The 22,198-nt window shown below is 40.7% G+C and overlaps 2 protein-coding genes across 3 annotated transcripts in view; one reads left to right on the forward strand and one right to left on the reverse strand.

Annotated features, from left to right (window-relative positions):
* The window catches only part of LOC124069432 (complement component C8 beta chain-like), a 33,335-nt gene extending 16,394 nt beyond the window's left edge, over window positions 1–16,941 (forward strand). Inside the window, exons 8-25 of the mRNA XM_046408597.1 lie at window positions 1,270–1,329; window positions 3,318–3,365; window positions 3,651–3,759; window positions 4,614–5,261; window positions 7,169–7,281; window positions 7,746–7,832; window positions 11,257–11,345; window positions 11,662–11,809; window positions 12,697–12,844; window positions 13,439–13,580; window positions 13,710–13,842; window positions 14,441–14,638; window positions 14,787–15,027; window positions 15,224–15,352; window positions 15,456–15,619; window positions 16,042–16,195; window positions 16,532–16,603; window positions 16,731–16,941. Coding sequence (XP_046264553.1) covers window positions 1,270–1,329; window positions 3,318–3,365; window positions 3,651–3,759; window positions 4,614–5,261; window positions 7,169–7,281; window positions 7,746–7,832; window positions 11,257–11,345; window positions 11,662–11,809; window positions 12,697–12,844; window positions 13,439–13,580; window positions 13,710–13,842; window positions 14,441–14,638; window positions 14,787–15,027; window positions 15,224–15,352; window positions 15,456–15,619; window positions 16,042–16,195; window positions 16,532–16,603; window positions 16,731–16,885 — 2,838 coding nt within the window. The 3' untranslated portion in view covers window positions 16,886–16,941. The remainder of the gene's footprint in view (window positions 1–1,269; window positions 1,330–3,317; window positions 3,366–3,650; window positions 3,760–4,613; window positions 5,262–7,168; window positions 7,282–7,745; window positions 7,833–11,256; window positions 11,346–11,661; window positions 11,810–12,696; window positions 12,845–13,438; window positions 13,581–13,709; window positions 13,843–14,440; window positions 14,639–14,786; window positions 15,028–15,223; window positions 15,353–15,455; window positions 15,620–16,041; window positions 16,196–16,531; window positions 16,604–16,730) is intronic.
* Window positions 16,942–17,332: 391 nt separating this feature from the next.
* Window positions 17,333–22,149, reverse strand: c8a (complement component 8, alpha polypeptide). Of its 2 annotated transcripts, none has more exons than XM_046409462.1 (11): window positions 21,932–22,149; window positions 21,698–21,806; window positions 21,006–21,153; window positions 20,753–20,900; window positions 20,310–20,499; window positions 20,029–20,211; window positions 19,329–19,569; window positions 19,094–19,225; window positions 18,751–18,908; window positions 18,376–18,601; window positions 17,333–17,673 (listed from the first exon to the last, which is right to left on the reverse strand). In XM_046409462.1, exons 1-11 carry the CDS (start codon window positions 22,039–22,041, stop codon window positions 17,522–17,524), a joined length of 1,797 nt encoding a protein of 598 aa, XP_046265418.1. In that variant the 5' UTR covers window positions 22,042–22,149; the 3' UTR covers window positions 17,333–17,521. The 2 variants fall into 2 exon arrangements, with proteins under 2 accessions (XP_046265418.1, XP_046265416.1); XM_046409460.1 differs by having other exon boundaries at window positions 21,698–21,824.
* Window positions 22,150–22,198: the final 49 nt, after the last annotated feature.

Genomic DNA, 22,198 nt, shown 5'->3' on the forward strand with positions numbered 1-22,198 from the left:
GAATGAGTTTGCTTTTAGCATAGCGAACATTTGAGCAGCTACTTTGAAGAGCAAGACATGTATGTACCAAAAAAACTCATGTTGTGACAAGTCTTGTTTTGTAGACACATTTTTGATAGCACTAATTGCAGTGACAAATATTTTTCATTTAAAAGCCACCAGATGAATGCTTTCAATGTAAAGCAGCAGCAGTAGAATGTTTCATTATCAATTAGCACACCTCTGATACAGTTTAAAGAAAACCAACGGCAAACAGTGAGGCTGGTTTCAATTACATGAAATTTGATTAAATGCATGCATCATTTCCTGTGGCTCAGTCATGCGTGCAAAGGCAATTTGAATCCAGCACAACAATGGCGGACTCTGCCACTACGAATGAAAACTACTATATAGGGAGGTGAATTCATTCAAATCTTAAGAATTAGAACTTTAAATATACTAAAACTAAAGGGGGAGCAGCTATGTTTAAAGTTATACCTTGTATAGTGTAAAAAAAAAAATGTTGCAGAAGAGTCAAGGTCAACTGTTTAGTCTGGATAAAGACCCAAAGCTGGTATATCAGACTCCTTTACACATCCAACACAGTGACCTTTTGGCTTCAGACCATTTGAAGGACCAACTAGGACTCCAGGGACCTGCCTTCTGGTTTAATCCTAACTCGCTCCCTTCCTTTCTTTCTCCTCCTCCTCCTCTTTTTGCCTCTGTATCTTGTGTTCCTGTGAAGATGAAAGATGCAGAGAGAGATTAATCACTTGCCATGCCATTTGATCTCCGAATGAAACAAGATCAATAGACTTGGGGAAAACGTACCAGAAAGTTAACCAGTCGAGGGAGCGATAGGAAAGAAAGCCAGCGAGGTTAAGAGCAACATATAGTTTGAATAAATGTGAGGGAATTATAAAAAGGAGCCGAAAACTGAGGCACTTTGAGATGAACCAGTTGAGACGTACTGTTGCGGAATAACAATGGGCTTTCTTAATGCTCACAGAACAGGCACGCACCATCCTCAGCATTGTTTGCAATCAATATTGATTTAAGTAGAATTGATTCAACAAAACATTTGTGGAATTTACATAATCCCATTGCTCTAAAAGATAAAATAACATCTTAAAAAATGGACTGAATCAAAATTGATGTAGAAAGCCTTTATCTTTTTTCAGTAGACATGTTTCAGATGTTTTAAGCTCCTGTTTCTTAATAACCCACACTAAACATAAAAAGGATGTTGCTCTGTTACTTACGTTTTGATCGACCTCCAATTCAATGCAGGTCCCAACCAGTCAGCAGAAGGAAGGGATCTATGATGTCCCAAAACGCCATTTCATGACTGTAGGTGTTTTTGTGATTATTATTATTATTATTTGTTTCTTTATTCTTCTACTTACAAACCTCTTTTTAAGATCCTTTTGAAGGAAGTTCTTTAAGCCCTCCTTGACATTGTACAATTGTAATATTTTGCTCGACTGTATTTAATAGTTTTAGATGTACACGACAGCCTAAAGGCTCTAAAACACATTTCCCAATGCAACAACGACAGGAATCTGATTCCTGTGTCTGCATCCACTTTCTGTGATGATGATGATGATGATGAGAATGATGAATCAAAGCTATATTGGTCATGCATCGCCTGCCTGAAGAGACAGGACTAATTGATTGGTTGTCCAAAGTCAGACATGTCAGCAATTTCACTGGACATCAGAGAGGCAGGCTTCATATTCCAAAATCCAGTTCTGTGCACAATCTGGTGCATGTCGAGACCAGATGATCAAGACAGCATCAGCGTGGTGGGTCTGTTTGCTGGTCTCATCTGACTGGTACGTTGGACTGACTAAGGGGTGGCTGTTCTGTCTTCCTCAGAGGATGACAAGAGGTTTGTAGGTAGGGCAGGTGTTGGGTTGAGCTGCATGCAGTGTAGTCATGGCTACATAAAATCAAGGCCACCAAACACTCAAACAAGAAGCTATACCTTAATGAATAGCAGTATTTTTCTGCAGCATATTGATTGGAGAACAGCACAAAAAGCATTTTTTTGATTTCCCCACCTTTCATCAAACTGAAAATATCCTTCATCTCATCCTGGTAGGTTTTATGAGTTCTTCTCCACCATGCAGTGACCACGCTAATACATCTCTCAAATCGCTTATAAAAACATTCATTCAAGCCTATTTCACCAAACATTCACTCAGAGACAATTTCCATGCAACTTTTGAAAACAGCCCTAGCAAAGTGCTTCTCTGCTCTTCACTGTTTGTGTGCTTGTTGCTCAGCATATCAAACAGATACACCATGCCGGCCCCCTTGCTATCTCACCCAAACAGCCCATGCTGGTATAAGTAGCAGCTCTTCCATATCTCTAAGTGTTACTGCTTGTCTGTTCATTCAGTTGGAGCTTTTTGAGAGCCTCGAGCTCCCCTGATGTGTGTCAACGCCTGCAGGGAGAGACCTCTGTGTACAGTGTTTACCTTTTTTCCAAATTCTGACTCATTCTGTGCCCCTCAATGGTCCTAAAGTGCCATGCAAACTGTGCTATGTCCCAGCTTATTCAAGGAGGACACAAACAAACTGTTAGGGGCAACTTTGATTGCTGTGATTCTTCCCTTTTCTTTCTTTTCTTTTAATATGTGTGTTTGTTTGTGTATCTTTTTATTTAAAGCATGACAGTCTTGTGTGTTCTGTGTATTTTTTGTGCTTCTGCAGTGACTCATTGTCTGCTTGTGCATGGCCCCAGAGACATTTCATGCAACTTAGCCGTTCCATAGTCTCTTGCATAGCCGCGTCCTCTCTCCTTTAAGTAGAATAAGTGGAGGACAGAGGGGACTAGTTCAGGGGTCACGTCTGCCTATAGGGTGAGGTGGCCTCATTGTCGCGGTTGGGTGGTTCCAGGAGCTTCTTCTTTCATTCAATTTGATGAAATAAACACACTCCTCTGTGTGTTCGTCTGCTCACAGAGTAGAATCAGCATGATAAAAACGTCCCAGGCTCTCACAGGGGACCCTCTTGATTGGCAGACATAAGAATATCTAATCAGAGCCTGTTTTAGAGGACTGAATAGCCTTTTACCCACTCAATTATAGTGAGCCATGAAAGATTCATTTTAGATCCATTTTCTGATAATGAAATGAGGGGATAGTTGTCTTGCCATCCACAGCACAATCTGCCTTTGTGAATAGATTTCACTCCTCACACCTACCCACCCATCCACCATACCCTATCTGGAGATGAATTCAAGGTTTCATGACTGTGCAAATCTCATTGTCGTGATGTATCACTGGACTTTGTCTCTCTCTCCATCCCTCATCCCTTGGCTCGGCTTGCAGAATATCAACCACTTTGATCTTTTCGGCGACATGTCCACTCCACCCTCTGTGAGTACACCCACACAAACCCAAACCCGATTAACTCTGTGTAATTGATACAGATTAATAGAAGTATATGGAGAAATTATAATCATATTTTATCTGTAATGTTAGGTCATTTCATTAGGACAGTCGCAGAGATCTAAATTACCTGAATATCATTAAAGATAAATAGGCAGCGCAATGACTTTCAGGTGACTTTGATAGTGGTGACATCTGTGTGTGTGTGTGTGTATGTGTGTTTGTGTGCGCGCGTGAATGTGCGTGCGTGCGTGCATGTGCTTTGCCGCCCAGATGCCCCCATCACCTGCCAACACTCTGGACCCTAGCAGGAGCAGCCGCCAGCAGCAGCACAATCCTGCTGAGATGTATGCCCCCTTCAGCCCCACCTCTGTGCCATCAGGTAGCCACTCAGACTGAAACACTGCATCTTTTCCACAATGCAAAAATAAAATAGCATAAAGTGCTGGTGGGGATGTCTTTCCTTGATGTGTACTTTTGTGAAAAGCCTTGCCAAGATTTGGCAGGATGTGGATTAATCTCAGTGATTAAAAAGACCACACATCGAGTAGCAGTGTGATTATGCTGTAATTCACAGAGATACTGTAAAGTGATGGTTCTTGAAGGACCATGCTGGGGGTTTTGCATATTTTAGCAAAACCAGTGACATTGTGGTTTCCCAAAAACAGTCAAGAACATTCCAAGATCAGCTGGCCTACCGAACAAGAAATGCCACAATCAACTTAATTTATATCAGCCTTTTCACAATGTGTCTGTCCATGATAGCACAGCTTATGAATGCTGGTTGACAGCTGACCTTCGAATCTCAGATATTGTCTTGGAACTAACAACACTAAAAACAAAGCACTTTCAAAACAATCCTTGCCTGAACAAAAATATGCACGAGACAAAGCGTTCACTCATTGATCTAGAAGAAGATTTTGTGCAGTTAGTGCAGTTCCAATTTCTTTTAAATGGTGTTAAGCATTTCATTCGGATTCCTCACAGCATGTGGCTGTGAGGAAGGCAGGCAATCAGAATAAAAATACCCGATGTACTTTGAAAATATTAATATTATTGTATCTTAATACACGCTATAGAGGGACTTATAATGGCAAGAGACAAAATGTGTTCTGTGCTCCTAATGATAATGATAATAATAATAATGATGATAATAATAACAATAATAATAATAATAATAGTAATGACAATAATAACTAGCTTTTTAATGGTTTTTCTTTCCTCTCCCTCCTCCAGGTTATATGACCATGGGTCCTGTGCAGGCAGCCCAGTGGGCACAGCAGCCATTTCCTGCCCAGGCTCAGACTCTGGCCTTCCCAGTGCAGGGGCCCCTCCAGGTGGCTCAGGTCCTCCCAGGTGGTCAGCCAGTCATCTGGAGTCAGGCCAACATTTTCCCTGCCACTCAGCAGCAGTGGGCGGCAATGGCAGCCTACATGCCCGCCCAGACTGTGGGCGTAGGGGGGCACGCCATACCAGCTGCCATGCTCCAAGGCCTGGTACCCATTACAACTATGTGTCCCCAAGCCTGCGACCTATCAGCCCCATCCTCTGCCATCACCAGCCCCCAGCACACGGCCGACCCCGCCCTGCTGCAGAGGCAGCTAAGCCTGGGGAAGGAAGGCCTCGGTATGGACTCAGACGCAGGAGAGGGACCCTCTACATCAGGAGCTGGAGCAGCAGGTGTCGGACCTGGCGTTGTGTCAGCAGCGGTGAGCAGGTGTGGGACCCCAGGCCTCATGAGTGTACCGGACACCTTGGCCTGCAGTCAGCTGCTGCCACCTTCAGCTGCTGTGACCCAGGAAGAGGAAGGGAGCTGTAGCGACCTTGATCTCTCTAGGATGACCTTGAGCCCCGGTACATCCACATCACCGTCTACTGAATCTCGTAAGTGTTCTTCCTTATTATGCCCATACACAATGCATGCACCTTATCAAGCATTGACCACTTTTTCTATAAGTATAAAGTACTTGAATCTTAGTTACACCAGTTTTATCAGCTTTTCTAGCGGCGTGGTTCTAAGCATGTCAGTGTTAAATCAGGTGAAGTCTATGTAGGGACATTTGTTTTTAATGGTGGATTGACTCACAATCTATTATACCAATTGCAGTAAAATATTGTATAGGCATTCATGGTCCCCTGAATGATAATGACTGCTTTATATAGCTATTTGATGCATTGGAGCAAAATTTTTTCTCTGATTTTCGGGGTGCTCAGAGGATCTGTCCTTCTGACTTTGGTGATGCCCTGATTTTTCCTCTGGTTCCATAACACATCAACGCATACTCCACAACTATTGGATGGATGGAACTATTGGATTGTTCTGAAATAAAGTTGTGCCCCCCTCGGGGAGACTTGTAATAAGTTTGGCAATCCCTTAACTTTTCATCTCAGGTCATCATCAAGTCAAAATTTCTCCAACACTTCCTGCGACACATGACATTCCTATGAGCCTCACCGTTTTGTTCAGTGCAAATGTTCGAATGCTAATGCTAATAGTAAGATGGTGACCGTGTTAAACTTTAGAACTGCGAAACAGCACTTGTTATTGATGCAAGAATGTTGAAGTTCGCATTTATCTCAGAGTGCTGTTGTGACGCACTAGTGTGACTGTAGCCACTTAGTCTTGTTTTACTCTACAGCACCGTGCCTCTGAAAAAAGACATCAGATTGTTCAGAACGTCTATCAAGCTTTGGAAAGACAAAAGAGTTTTGTGAAGTCAAGTCTGTTACTTACATATTCTAACAAATTTGTCTGAAGGGCTTTTTCAGACGTGCAGTAGATATCATGTGTACACAAAAGACAAATGTAGCAAAAGTATAGTATGGACAATCAGTGTTACCAAATTTAAGATAGATTGTAAAGATATTGTAGAATATGGATCCAAACAGATATGAACCACATGACCTTCTCTCCACCAAGGAGACCTGGAAGAAGGAAAGACTACATAAACACAGAAGAGGCAAGGCTCAAGCTCACCATTTATACAGACAGGAGAGAAGACACAAACACAGAGAGAGAAGAGAGAAACAAGGACAACATGCAGACAAGGGGGAGAGAGAGAGAGAGAGAGAGAGAGACTAAAGGCAAGGCTAAATCTCTTGGAGGACGAAGGTCCAAATTAGAAAATACCTAAAACATCTGATGGCTGGGGAGAGAGAGAGACAACCACAGAGAAGTGTGAATTAAAAGAGAGGACAAGGAGGAGAAAAGAGGGCGCGAGAAAGCAAGAAGGGAGCAAAAGAGAGATGCTCATGTGCTTTTGGGACAACAAACAAATTTGTAGACACTGTCCCGGGACAGATAATGGTGACAGGTACAAGGCCTTTGGTAATCGAAGAATAAGCAAATAAACTAAGGTTAAGGCAAAGTAATGATTTATAAGTTTGGATTTAAAGGCCTGAACAGATTCAGGCTGTCTGATGTACAACAGGGAAGTTATTCCAGAGGAAGTGGAATATCAGGTGTAAGGAGATCAGGCAGGTATGACAGTTGTGCCTTATTCTGATGCTATGCATAATACAGAATGTCAGGAGTAATGGAAAACAAAAGTTGAAGGGATGACATACAAAAAGGTCATAATTCAGATTTGAATGCACTTGGTTATGCGGTACTATGTTGCTAACTTAATGCCGAAGTATATTCACAGATCACATTAGCATTAAGCAGTAAACACTTCACATTTTGGAAAGTGGCGCAAAACTAATGTTACTATGTGTCCTCTTACTGTCTTCATGCATATTTGTCTTTATGCATTCATGCGCCAGACGTTTCTTACTCCCTCTCTTCACAGCATCCACTCCAGCCCCTCAGCAGAGCTCGTCTTCAGACTGTCCCCCTTCCCAGGCCAGTGACCCCCCCACAGATCACTCCCCTGTAGACCTTGAGGGCAACGCCAAGGAGGAGGTGAGCGCCATCCCCCAGGGTCACATTCCAGTCAATAAGATTCATGGATTTGACTTAACTTAACTACCTGGCACGATGCTATGATCTGCTGCTGTCACATGGATGATCTGTTCTCAAGTAAATCACGTGTTATCACGAAGGGTAGAATGTCACATGATTAGTACTGCCAAATGGGATTGATTTTACCCTTTTTTCATAAAAATGTCAAGTCAATTAAACATGAAAGGTCAAGAGATAAATGAAAGATAATTGTGTGTTGATTAGATCATAAATAATAAGGTAAAATTATGTTTCACAAAAATCATACTTGTCGTTTTCCCCAAATGTTTCGCAGATGTTTTTTGTGGGAAATGTGAGAGAAGTGCTCACATGCTGGAGGACAGCTGGTTTTTCCTGCAAAATATAAATTTTACAGCTTCTTCTTCTTCTTCTTCTCTCTCTCTCTCTCTTTCTCCCCCGCTCAGGGCTCTGCTGTTGCACGGTCGATCTCTCCTGTGCCCGGTGAAGCTCCTGATCCTCCGCAGGATCAGACCTGCCCACAGGAAGACAGCTAGAGAACAACAGACACTGAGTGGGTATCTCATGCCCCCCCCCCCCATTTCATCTCATTTGCCCTTCTTACCCATCAACTACCTTCACATTGTGGCATTTCGTGTATTTTTTTCCCCTGCTCTTTGCATCTCCAAACTACTCCCCTGTCTCTCATTTTGTTTATTAGCTTCATATTTTCATTTGTCAGTGCATCTTTCTTTTCCTCACGGATGAGTGGTCTGCTGCCAATTGGAGAAGAGTCCTGGTTTTAGCTCAGTGTGGCTGTCAATATGCCTCTCTGCATCACCCAAACTAAATATACGGAAGGCACAATGTTGCCACCTGATGGTCAGAGATGTAACTGCACAAATGCAGCTTCAGCTTCAAGGTTGGCTCTGTTTGTCTTTTAGGGATGGAAGCTCTCAAGGCCAAGACAGAAGCTCATGAGTAAGAGAAGAAGAGAGAGACAGCTGGATTACAAAGACTTGTTTTTTCAACCTTGAAAGGATATTTTGGCAGTTCTGTACTAAGCTGGCTGTCCCAGGATCTGTTTTCCTCCAGAGGCTGCATACTGCACTGTACTCCTCAGCATGGCAACTAGACTTTGGCTTTATCATCCAATCAAATAACCTTTCAACCAGGAAGTGACCTTTGATCTTTGACTGAGAAAACTACAACAGGAGATGATAGCATCGTCCTGTAACGGATTAATGAGTTTAATATCTGTGAGGATATGTGGTGCCGACATGGTGACACTGATGATGCAAGTTCTTTTCTGGAATATTTCAAGAGGAGCAGCGTCCTGCTGTATGTGGTTGACCTTCAGTTTGTCAACCGCCACCAGCGAAGACTGTACACAGCAGATGGTTTTGCCAAATGTTCTCATAGTTTTGCTCCACCGATTCATCCATTTGCATGAACAGACCAGATGTGGATTCAGCGGACTCAGCTGTGAGCAAAACTGTTCTCTGCAGCTTCCTTCCAGATCTGTGACAAATTTTAAAAAAAGGATTTCTTTTTCTGATTTTATAAGCTGTGAATTCTGTGTTGATGGCACTGAGTCATTAGAGATATCTTAATGATTTTGAGGCATCAATATCGAAATCAAAATTTGCCAAACATCTATTTTGTAAATAAGAATCCTCCCAGTCCCCCGTACCTGAGCCTCTGTGCCACAAGATAGCTCTCTGCCTCTTTGGATGCCAACTACCTGTGTTTCTCTCAAGCAATGCCCTACCAGCACCTCCATTTTCGACACTGGGATGTTTGTTTCACTTTTGCAGCCATTTTTTAATTTCCGAAAATGTCTTTGTTTCCGTTTGGTTGGTGAGATATGAACTGTGAATCTGTGTTACATGGTCATTCAAAACAAAGCCTGCTGTATCTGTCTCACTCACTTTGAGCTCGACAGCTGAAAGACATGAAGGGGTTAGCAAACAGAAAAATAGTACTTCTTAAAGGTTACAGACTTTCTTTGTTAGTTGACAGGAGGCAGATTTTCTTGCATCTCTTTGTTTTTAGATATTGTACATTTTCAGCTGAAGTCACATTGTTTACAATTTCAATCTTAGGATCATATCTCTGTTTTTTTTAATAAATAAGCAGACTAAACCCATTCTGATGTGACATGGCTTATTAACACACAAGCTCAGAGACAGTAGCGTGCATTTATACGCCTTATCAGGTTTATTTTTTGTTGCCCAGTCACTGTTCTTCTTGTCAGGTCATTTGTATACAGTAAACAGGTCATTGTTGTAACAAAGCACTTGGGCATATTGTAAGTCTGCTCCACCGAATCAAAATGGTCTAAAAGAAAGGCAACCTTATATAATATGAACAATAGAGATATCACTATTAACTGCTAGACTTACAATAACAAATGGTAACTGTACCCCTGCTCGTGTAAGAAAAATGAGAAATACTCCAAAATATTTTGTAAACTTTATTTATGGAATTAAGAATTGTGTTGAAAAGAGAAAAAAAGGACTTTTGTACGTCTATAATTTCCCCATACACTGTACCCATGCCACTGTTCAGTCACAAATAAAATATCATGTGATTCCCAATTGTCTGCTTGCTTTTTTCCCCCCTCTTTCTTTAACCTTGTTATCATCAGAGTAGTGTGATCTACTCTAAAGAGCACTAATGCTGCCAACAGAGGCTGCTCTGCTCAAACAAATACCTCACAAGTACTCAATCAGTGCCATGTGACTACATGTGTGAAGTATTAGTATAGTAGCCGCTTGTTCTTCCTTGTGCTAAATATATTACTTAATCACTTTAAGAGTTCAAAAGCATGGTTTTAAAAAAAACTCTGCCAAGTATGTAAATTAAAAGTACTCATAATACAAGAAAATGCCTCCTCCTACTCATATATAACATATGTATAGATAATTACATTTTTATGCTGATGCATCATTGTTGAAGCAGCTAGTTGGAGTTTAACTGGAGTTTATTTCAGTGTTTCCCATCCTTGGGGTTGGTCCAACTCCAAAAGGTCACAAGCTAAATCCAGAGCAGCATGAGTTGACTAAAAGGGTTTAAAAGAGGAAGTTTTGCTCAGCATATTTGTTTTCATTTTTCTGGGCTTTTCTCTGATCTTTTGCTTTTGTTGTGAAATACTGGAAATTTTAACCTCCTTGAACCTTAAAGATTTGTTCTGATGACACCAAAGGGGAAATCACTTTTGGTGGAACTCATAGACATCTACTTTACAGACATAAGGCAGCACCAAGTTTTAATCTTTGTCAGTGCTTTGTGTTTTGTAAGCTTCTTGTTTTGCATGTTTATGTTCAAGTTAGTCCAGCCTGCAAATACAGGCACCAGAGTAAAAAGTACAATATTTTCCACTGTAGTAGTAGTAGTTGAGGGCAGTTGTAGTTGAGGGCAAAATATGAAATAAAACAGCATATAATAGAAAAATTATTTGCATGACCTAAAACTTGCACAAACTCCTGCTGGCTCATGGGATTGTGTCATTCTGTACAATCCAAAATCAGTTGTTAAGTTTAAAGGTCGCAAGTAGACAAACATGACTCAAATGATTTGACTACAGAAGTGTATTACTGGAATTTACTTCATTACAAAGCTTTCATTTTTCACCAGTCATATGTTATCTAAAGCATGTTTATTAAGCCATTTTAGATGTATCACTTTGCTACAAATTACACATAATAAAGTTCATGATAACTGGATCCTGCTGCTTTCCTATAAAACTAGACTGCAGATTCTAAACAGCTTTATTATAAACCTGAGGTCTGTTTCATACCTGACACAACACCTAAGACCACAATGCATTCTTTCTGTGGCCCGCATTATTGTGTATTCAGCTTCTCTCCTGAGTCTAAGGACAGCAGTGAGTTCACATCCAGGCCAGTATTGATCAGCAAGTGTTTACATAGAAAGCTGAACAGTGTCGTCTACTCTCACAGTCACTCATAACACACAACCATGCTCGCTTCTGTGGTACGGATGAGTGCACTCAGGCTGCAGTGCTGTCTAATCCCTGTTTTTCTGAGCTTGGTGCTGCTAAGGTAGGAGATTTATTTGTTCAGTGATAGACAGTCTTTTTTGATTTTCTGTCTGAGCTTAATTTCCACTTACGGTAACTAATGGCTTCATTAGTTGTTCAGACGTAGTTATCAGAGCATTTACATGTGACATTAAAAGTAATTTGTTTTATTGTGAACCACCTAAATCATCTGTCTTTTCTCTGATTAAGGTCCATCAGTAGTCCAGTGATTAGCAAATGCTATAGCAAGACATTTCCAAGACACTAGCAGTCCCTCCAAAGAGATGAAACTTTTAATGCCCCTTTGATTTGATATGTCTTTCACCTACATGTCACAGTAAATTGGGCACCACAACAGCGAGCAGTGAAGAGCCTCTTGTTCGTGAAGCTCGGTCAGTGGGCGAGCAGGTGGTACTTCAACCAGTGGACTGTGTTTTATCAGAGTGGAGTGCATGGTCACGCTGTGACACATGTCAGAAGAAAAGAGTAAGTATGAGGATACCAGATTGGTGATACTGGGGCTGGGGGACGTTGCACCAACAGTGTGTGTTTGTTTCATTACCAGGACACTCCAGTCTCATAATCTTTCATAAAGAGGGAAGAAAATCACCCATAGCTGATATTTTGTGCTGCCATTGAACATGTTTAAGAAAGTGTAATCAAGGACATGTATGACTGGCCATTTATAGCAGACTGTGATACTGTTAAATATGGCTTGAAAGATTAAGCTTTGCCCCTAACACATATAGGAGCACTAAATCTAAAAACAGCACATAAGGAGTGGGTTTGGCTGGTGGAGGAAGGTGTGGCAGCAAGCTACATTAGCATGAGAGTATTGAGTAAGTAACGGTCAGATGTATCTGATTATTATCATTCTGTACATGTACAATATGACTGTACTGATGCAAGTTTTCATTGTTTCCCCTATAATGTAGAAAGGTGTATTTTGTCACGTCTGGAAATGAGCTCAATATTTTTGGAGAATGGGCTACGCTCTGTTGTCAGTAACTTTAGGGTGCAAAACTTCAGATGTTATCAAATTTTTCTCAATAGTAAAGTAAATGGATATATATATATATATATATATATACATACATAAGATACACACTATGAGATAAGAGGCAACATTTTGACCATAGTGGAGTAGAGTGGTCCACTGCTGCCAGTGATCTACAGTGCACTATTTCAGCCACTTTACAAGGAGGGGATTAATAACCTTGACATGACAAAGTGAAAACAGCGCTCTAATGGAATTACGGCTGTTAGTTCCCTGGGGCATGTTCAGAGCTCTTGGACCACCTTTGTCGGGTAGTGGCAAATCTTCCTCATCTTTTCTCTGACCATTTACGTGTATGTCTCCCTTAAACACCCAGTACCGCTATGCTAAACTGAACCAGCCGTCTATGTTTGGAGGGCTGCCATGTAATGTTCAAGGCAGGGAGGAGGAGTCATGTACCGTTCCAGCCCGCTACACCTGTGACAATGTACCATTGTGTGAGGGATTCCTCTGCACCCAGACAGGTATCCCCTACACCCATCCCCATGCATGCTGCTCTCCATCCTGGAAAACCATATAGCATTATTGTGTTATACAACCACACAGCAGTAAGTCTGGATATTTGGCTGTTTAAAAATTCAAGTCACAAACAGGAGAATCTTAATATTCTGGTTAGATGTGAGTGAGTCATCACTTCATCCCAGATTTCAGACTGCTTTGTATTTAAAGGAAGCGTCCAAGATGGAGATTTGCTCTTGTTGAGTTACATGAAAAGACTGAAACCACTCTCATGTCAGTACAGTATGAAATAGCCAATTGACTAGCTTAGCACAGTGTTTCCCTCCAGCGCTTCTAAAAGCCACTGTGCTTGGACAAGAAACAGTCCTTCACATAACCCCCTGTAAAATCACTTGTGACTTTGTTGCGGTCTTAAAGGGGTTTGTGCTGGACTGTTTCTTGGTTGAGTGAACTGACTTCCTGTACTCTTAATATTTTCACAGAACTGCTGTTTGCTGTAATTTCATATTTAGTTTTATCATGTTTAAGGATGAACCGTTACTAATCCAATGCTATGCTATGCTATAGCATTGCTATCCAATGTCTTTCCTGTCTTTCAGGTCGCTGTATTCCCAGAACTCTGCAGTGTAATGGTGAAGATGACTGTGGGGACATGTCAGATGAAGTCGGCTGTAGGAAGGGTTCCAAGCCCTGCAGGCAGGAGACTGAAGAGTACTGGGGAATCGAAAACCTTGCCAAAGGGTGAGACACATTCCCATTAGTGCGCCGTGGGATTCCCAAATATTTTCGAGGACATAGATATGTGAACATGTATCTCTCCTTAAATCAACCTGCTTTCCGTTAATGCTGTTGCTGTTCCTTATCTTCCAGAATCAACATCTTGGACAGTAAACTGGAGGGAGTGGTGCTTGATAACAGATACTATGCTGGCAGCTGCTTGCCACACTACATTCAGGATGTCAGTTTCAGGAAGCCCTACAACCTGCAACAGTACACGCTACAGGTGAAACCAGCTGGCACTCACTCTTTGGATTATAAGGGTTTTTTTTCTGCACCACTTTTGAAAATTTCATATGATTTCCATTTATAAGTCATTAATAAGAACAATATTTAGGCTTCAAAATTGCAGGAAATGTCAGCCTGAGTGGAACATATTACCACTTAGTTACCTTCCTGAAAATGACTGCAGTGGAAATGGACCAAAATTTATTCACCAAGAATTTATTAAACATCTGTGACTGGATTATCAACACTGATAACAACATTGTTACAAAATAGAGAGGAAAGACATAAGAGACCATTTTCTTCACACACTACCTATAATTTTTTTATTAATTGTGCTGCTTTATAATGCAATAGTGAGGCATTTGTTAACATCAATAACACTAGTAGTCATAGCCTATAAACCCTTTATAAAAGGTACCTTATTGTAAAGCAATAGCATTTTTTCTTTGTGTGTGTTGCATCAGCTAGAATTTATTTTGAACTTGTAATAATCATCATATATTTTTCATGTTTCATCACATTTCTTTGTCTCCTATGCCATGTTTTATTAATATGGTCCTGCTTATTGTGCACTAATTTTTCCCATGTGTTTACAGACAAAAGGCTCATATGATTTCACCCTGCAGTCTTTTGATTCATACTCTGACTACATGGATTACACCATGAAGGAGCGCACCACCAAAACCACTGTTTCCTTTGGCTTTGCCATTCCAGGCGTATTTGAATTTGGCTTCAACCACCATAATGCCAAATATACCAAGTCCATTCAGAAGCTTCGCCGTGCTTCTGGCAAGGTGAAATATCACTTGTGTTTTCTTTCCTCTTGACCTCTGAAAAGCCTGCTGAGTGCTAAAAAACAAAACAAACTAAATTCATAAGACATTTAAAATATCTGCAAATTTCCTTTATCAAACACCTGCCTCCTGCTGATTGTCTTCTCAGTCAAACAGCTTTATAAGGTCCAAAGCAGAACTGGAGTTGGCCCAGTACATGTTGAAGTCAGATGGTTTAATGCTTCACCCTGAGTTCCTGCAGCGCCTTCGCTCCTTGCCACAGTCATATACTTATGGAGAATACAGACAGATCTACAGAGACTACGGTACCCACTACATCACAGAAGCAGCCCTCGGAGGAGATTTTGAGCACACCATCATCCTGAACAAGGAGCGCCTTGAGAAATCAGGTAATAGATATTAGTGTCTCTCAAACTGGAGTCAATCAAAACAAGTTTGGTTTCACATCTTTGGCAATACAGTGACAACATCTATATCTTGCCATCCTTAACACCGACACCTGATGTGGTAAACTGAAAAAGCATTGAGCTAAAATGTTCACCTGAAAGGCAGTAACCACCACCTGACAGAGTTGTATCATTCTAGATTATTCTTTGGAAGACTACAAGCACTGTACCCAGTCGGGCCTCAAAGTTGGGGCCAACATATATGGCGTTTATGTGTCAGCCGGATTTCAAGGCGGATCCTGTAATGGCCTCCTGAATGAAATGGGAGGTGAGGTTCCCTTTTTAATCAGATGTCCTGCAGAGTGTCCTCTGTTTTACATCAGACACATAAGCTGATGCTAAAATTCTGAAGCCGCTCTGTGTTTCTTCAGAGGACACGGCACATGGCAGCATGGTGGAGGACTTCGTTGCTGTTGTAAGGGGTGGAACTAGTGAATCCATAACTTCTTTGCTGGCTAAAAAGCTTCCCACCCCACAGTTGATGAGTCTGTGGGGCGATGGCGTTCATTTTAATCCTGACTTCATTCGCACAACAGTGAGTCTTTTACCAAATGTCATTTTTTGTTTCCTTTGTTCTCACTTACTTTGGCTGTTTCTTACCTGTGTTTCCTGTTTCATTGACACTATTCACACCTCTTTTACACTTCATTGATATTTCCAACCACTTCAGTTTGCACTTATTATATAACTGTCTATAGAGACTTCAACCCGACCACTTGATGCAAAAACCTTTGCAAAAGAGTTGACCACTTGGTACCAGGACTGAGGCACAAGTACAGTTAGGCTGATCAACGCAAGCTGGACAACAAACAGCAAAAAATGCCAGCTGGACCAGAAACAAATTAAGCTGCTTTGCATGTTCTGATTTTGGATTTGACTCTGTCTAAGAACCTTATTTCAAGGAAATCGGAACAGTAAAAACATTCTGGTTTACCAGTAACATTTGTTTCTCAATAGACACAGCCACTATATGAGCTGGTGACCTCCAGAGACTTCTCCCAGCATGCCACCCTTAAAAGAAACCTGAAGAGAGCCCTGTCAGAGTATCTGGCAGAGGCTAGTTCATGTCGATGTGCTCCCTGCCACAACAATGGAGTGGCTGTTTTAAAAGGTACCTCAGATTATATTGTTGTGTTTTTTTGCATATGCATCAGTTACTGAAAATTGGTACCATAATTCTGACATTCTTTCCTTAGCTATATTTTGTTTTCACTCATTGTTTGTGACAAAGCTTAAGCTTTAGTTTTACTCAAAGTAACGCTGAGTGACTTTTATCATCTTCAATGGACGACCAAGGAAGCTCTGCATATCTCTGGGATTTTTAGAGTTTTGTTTCTAAAGACAAAAGAATAGCGCAGAAAGTGGCTCTGGTGACGTTTATGGTGATAGTAATGATGTTGGTGATACTTAAGATGGGTAAAAGGAGTACCTCCATCTCCCTCTACAGGCACCAGGTGTGACTGTGTGTGTCCTGCTGGCTACAGTGGACGGGGCTGTGAGATCACTCAGAGGAAAAAAGGTTAGCACTCCGCATTCAAAATACGAAACACTGCATACAACCTAACATTGTGTATCTTTCTTTGCTTTAAACTCCCCCGAGATATTGGCATAACAATATAAAAATATAATACGGCCCCTTCTGACAGATATAGCCATTGAAGGTAGCTGGAGCTGCTGGGGTGCCTGGTCATCCTGCAGTGGAGGAACGATGACGAGGAGTCGACAGTGTAACAACCCAGCACCCAGCAATGGAGGCCTGGAATGCAGAGGACTGCAGCAAGAATCCACTGAATGCTTTTAAAACTGTCAAACGTCAACTTTGACATTAAGATTTATAAAAATTTCTTTGAAAATGGAGATGTAGTGTGTGATATATTTCTCTTTGCACTGCCTAGTATGACATAATTTGAATGAAAATGCACTCACACAAATGATGAATATTTTATAAAGAATGTTCAAATGTGACCAGTCCAGGGTGTACCCCGCCTCTCACCCGTAGTCAGCTGGGATAGGCTCCAGCCCCCCCACGACCCTGATGGATAAGCGGTATAGAAAATGGATGGATGGATGGATGGATGTTAAAATGTGTGTCATTTCTTTATATGTAGCATTGTAACATTTGACTAAAACTGCCTTTGCCACTGACATGGATTCAACTTCTGTTATTCAAATCTCACCATCATAATTAAGATAGTCTAAGGAAAAGTTACACACATCCAAAATTGACAGTTTCATAAAAAAACACATGTAGCAGAGCCTGAATAACACATTTATTCCTTGCTTGAAGTACAGTTTGTCATACATTGTGTCCTGATAGGGAACACAGATTTTATTTCTGAGAGTTCTGACATTTACAAAAGGATTGTGAAAGTTTTTATCAATGGAAAAAATGCTTAATAGATTACTTTGAATTAGCACTTCTGAAGGAAACATTCCTCTAACAGCGCTGAGTCTGAGAAGATGAGCCCAGGCAGGCCGCTCCGCCACCATGAGGTGCAGGATTATTACAGCTTCTTGTCCGAGTCTTGCTCCCTGATGCACAGGATGACCAGGTCCCCCAGCAAGACCAAGCCCCATCTGTCTTGGTATCTGTGGAATAAAATTAAGGATGTTCAAGCTGATTTTAACAAAAAGGTAGATTTGGAAACAGGATATGTCTGCATACTGTCATTACTCCATCACATCCTCTGACCCAAGGAGCAAGTGAAACAAGCAACAGACCACTCAGTAAAGAACACAAAAATTCACATTAACAACTGAACAAACAAATTTGAACTGAAAAGTGATATCTTTAATTCAGGAATTTGAATGGAATTGTATAAAACTGGTGTTTTGGTTTAAAGGAATAGCTTGACAATTTGGATAATATGCTTGTTTGCTTTAAGTTAGTTGAGAAATTTAATTAAACTCTCTGCACAGTATGAAGCTACAGCCAGCAACCAATTAGCTTAGCTTAGCATAAAGACCTGTAGCAGCGTGAGACAACTAGCCTAACACCTTAAGTTTAGTTTGTTTAGTCCATTAAAAATTATTTTTTAAATACTGTTAAATATATTTAACAAGATGTGTTTTTTATGTTCTGATCTATTTCTTCTTCTTTCATAGCAACTTCGTGATGAATGCCTGACAAGATATCAAATAAATTAGCTAACCATCTCCTGTCTCCATCTTAATACTACAGATATTAGAATAGTACTGAAGCAAAAATCCCAGTGTCAAAATATTTATTTATTTAAGGAAATTATTTGAATGTGCTAGCACCACTGTTTCTACTTATGTCAGAAGTCTCACCTCTTCTGAGAGTCTCTTCGCAGGCCTCTCCCCGGTAGCCCGACTTACAGACGCATTTACAGGAAGTACCTGTGAGGGCGGGGATCCCATTGTGCCTGCAGGGAGCACAGCGACAGGAGTCAAAGTGCTGCAGATACTCATCCCAAGCCCTCCGTAAGTTGTCCAGTCTGGCCCCTACATGGTCAGCAGCTGTGCTGAGGCGCACAAGCTCATAAATTGGCATGGTCTGGTTCATGTGGGAGGAAGGACAGAGTCAGGAAGAGGAGAATCAGACCACACCAGCAAAGGCAATGGGTTGTATTTATTTTATGTGGTTAACAGCATGTTACGTCAACTTGAAAAAAAAAAAAAATACAGTTTCTTTCAGTAAGTTACCTCATATTCGATGAGTGTTGGGTTGTATTTGAGGCTCGCTCCCCACTTCCGGTAGGTTTCAGGGTTCCTAATAACCAACACGCCACTGCTTCTGTCTACAATCCCCCCCTTCACTAGAGTAAAAATGTCCTCAATCACAGCTGAGCTGGAGTCACTGCCTACATTTCAAAAGAAAATAAAAAAGACACATTACTATAACTATATTCAATAATTTGTCAGTTGAATAGAAATCATACATAAGTCTATTTTAGTTACAAATAAAGCTAATAAACTCAAAGTCAAACTAATCAGATTTACTAGAACCACAGGTAGAATTATAATGAAGAGAATTTTAAGGTCTGACCTTGTTCAAATTTTCCTTCTTTGTCACAGGGATTCACTCCCACTTTGAGACCTAATGTTGCAGCACTACTGATGGGATAGTTTATTCCAATAGAGGCACCAATGCATCCACCAGCTTGTTCACCCTCAAGCTCTGCAAGAATTAGGGAAGACAATACATGGATCACTTTGCATAACATTTACTATTTTAATTTTCTATTATTGATCAACAAAGTGGAAAGGTCACATCAGCCTACTTGATTTTGCCATAGATGTTTTGTTGACAACCACAACATATTCAAGGGTTCCTCCCATAGTTCCCTCTGTGACATAATGGGTGCCAAATGTGTTGAAGAAGCGGGAGTACATCCCAAAGTCATACAGCTCGGGGAGGTCCATGAGTGAAATGTAGAAATCTTCATGAAGCATCAACTTATTAGTCCTCATTTTGAAGTGAGCCGTTTGCACTTTGGACCAAAGCCTAACAAACCCTAGATCCTGAAAACAAAAAAGAATGCTTTTAGAGAGTTAAGTGATTTGGGTATTTGCTTTCTTGCTTCTTGAGATAAATGAGAAAATAGATACCACAGCACAGACGGAAAACAATGAAAAAGCTTGCATGGCTCTTTCCAAAGGTAACAAAGTCCACCATTTTGTATCAGTTCCTTGTATCTAGTTTGCTCAGTCTGCTATTAGGCAGATGTTTTAACATTAGTAAAACAGTCAGACTAATGGTTTTCTCCTTTTCAGTGTTAATGCTAAGCTAAGCTAACTGGCTGCTGTTTATAGGTTTATATTTAACAGACAGACATTAAAGTGGTATCAGTCCTTTCATTTAAAGAAAACAAGCATATACCCTGACCTCAGATACTTAACGATCCATTTGAAACAATAGACAAAACTAATTGCACTTGTTATCATGTAAACCATACTTACCTATGATTCAATAGGTCATACCTGGCTGTTATACTGTGTTATGTTCCGGACAAACTCAGATTCCTCACTTCCACTCAGTCCTGCTTCCACATAATAAATCCCAATGGATACGCCAGCATTAGAAGAACTCATTTCTTTTCTTGCTTTCAGCATGTTCGCCATATCCTCATAATATTCCGTGGAGCCCTGTGATGTAGCTTCAGCCTGTAACAGGTGACATTTTTTTGTCCAAATGTCATGTTCAAACAACTTATTCATCAAGTTTCACAAAAAGCAAAATTACAATATCATTATTACAATACCACAAAATGGTAGGCATGGTAGTTGTAAGGCTTCCTGTAGTTCTTCTCATCATCATTGTAGTGCAGGTTCTCACATAATGAATCATAGGTGAATTTCCTCCAGTCACCATTGTAGACGTATTCACACTTTCCTCCAAAGTATTGCGCGTCAAGTACATGATCCACAAAGTCTGCAGTCAAGATGTTGTAGCTAAGCAAAGTGGAATAAAGTGTTATTAAGTAAAATATGAGATTATTAGACATGTATAAAGAAAAATAATTATTTGAAGGGCTGACCAGTGAAATTATGTGTACATATTCAGTGTTTCATTGCAATTTGCTAGCCAAAGAATACTGATTCAGATGTATAGATGAGGTATATTAAAACCTGCTTTTATGTGATAATATGATTTAAATAAAGAGAATAATAACGATAACACCAATAATATCTGCACAGTATTCACCCTTGAGTGCCACGTTCAGCACCAGGTATTGGTATCAGTGTTGAACACTTGTCGTCTCTCCGGTTGACGTTTTCACAGTCGTCTTCATCGGAAAAATCATAACAATCTGACTCTCCATTACAGCGAAGGGACTGGCTGATGCAGCGCCCTGGACAGACAGTGAGACAGTCTCACTCGCTCAAATTTACATGTACTGTGCGTCACACACGCAGACAGAGAATGTGCTGTCAGAGTGGTCGTTAATGAGACTTGCCAGTTTCTTTGCAGGTGAAGCTCTCTCCACAGTAATCAGGCACCAGACACTGTGTGGTTGCTGCTGGACACGCCAGCTTCTCCCACAGTGTCTCGATGCACTCTGTGCCACCAAACTGTGAGGGCTTCTCCAGGGATCGGAAACGGAACTAAGCCAGAGTTATAAATGAGTTAACAATCCGTTCCCTGTGCCATTGTTAAGACCCTTACAAAAACAATTACATTGCATAGCATTTTGTCCACAGTGGTGTAGCTAAAACCATTTAAATTCAATGCATTTTTATATTTCATACAGATAGTTATATAACATTTCATGTGGGGAGTCTACAAAACTGTAAATGAGTTGTCTATTTTGAAAATAGCCTAAAATGTCAGGAACACTGTAAAAGCAAAGTCCACTTTTATTGATGATATGGGGGCAAGAGTGCTGATTACTAATTATCGTTCCCTGTGAACCTGTTGATCAATCGCTCCATAATGAATTGATCTGAGCTACCTGGAAAAAAACTGTCCAGTTTCAAATTTTTTTTTTTTGTTGGAAAGAGCACTAGTTTTTCAACAAAGTAATTGTTCTTCTTGTTCTTCTTCTTCTACTGTTAGCAGCTATTGCACAAGCCACTCATAATAAAATTTGAAATCAGAATTTTCTGTAAATGACTGATTCATGCAAGTTATCGAGAAAAACACCATCACCTTTTTGTCTGTGCAGGAGTTGCAGGCGGTCCAAGTTGACCACCTCCCCAGCATACAGTTGATGGGTATCGGTCTATTTACAGCTCTGGTCCTCCTTGTCCCAGCTCCACTGCCCCGCCAGAAAGATCTATAATCATGTCAGTAGTTGTTCTATTACCCATGGTGCAGGAAATATGTAAAATCAAAGTTATCAAGATTATATTAAATGAATGTAATAAGCAAGGAGTACTTCACCCATTATCAGCAGTTGTCCATGGCCTCTTTGACGCCTTCACGATTGAGCTACAACTCATTAACAAATAAAGTGTGCATAAAGTCAGAGGCAAATTAATAAATATCTCCATACTGAAAATGAGCAGCTAGTAGTTAAAAGAAAAATGTAACATCACAAAGCAGCTGTTGTGATCCTGTGGGTCAGTTGTATCATTGCAGTCTTGACCAACCACAGTGAATGATTGATCAAGAGTAAACACATGCTCTTACAACAGTTGGGAAAGTTTT

This window comes from Scatophagus argus, chromosome 13, assembly GCF_020382885.2.
Source record: "Scatophagus argus isolate fScaArg1 chromosome 13, fScaArg1.pri, whole genome shotgun sequence".
NCBI lineage: Eukaryota > Metazoa > Chordata > Actinopteri > Scatophagidae > Scatophagus > Scatophagus argus.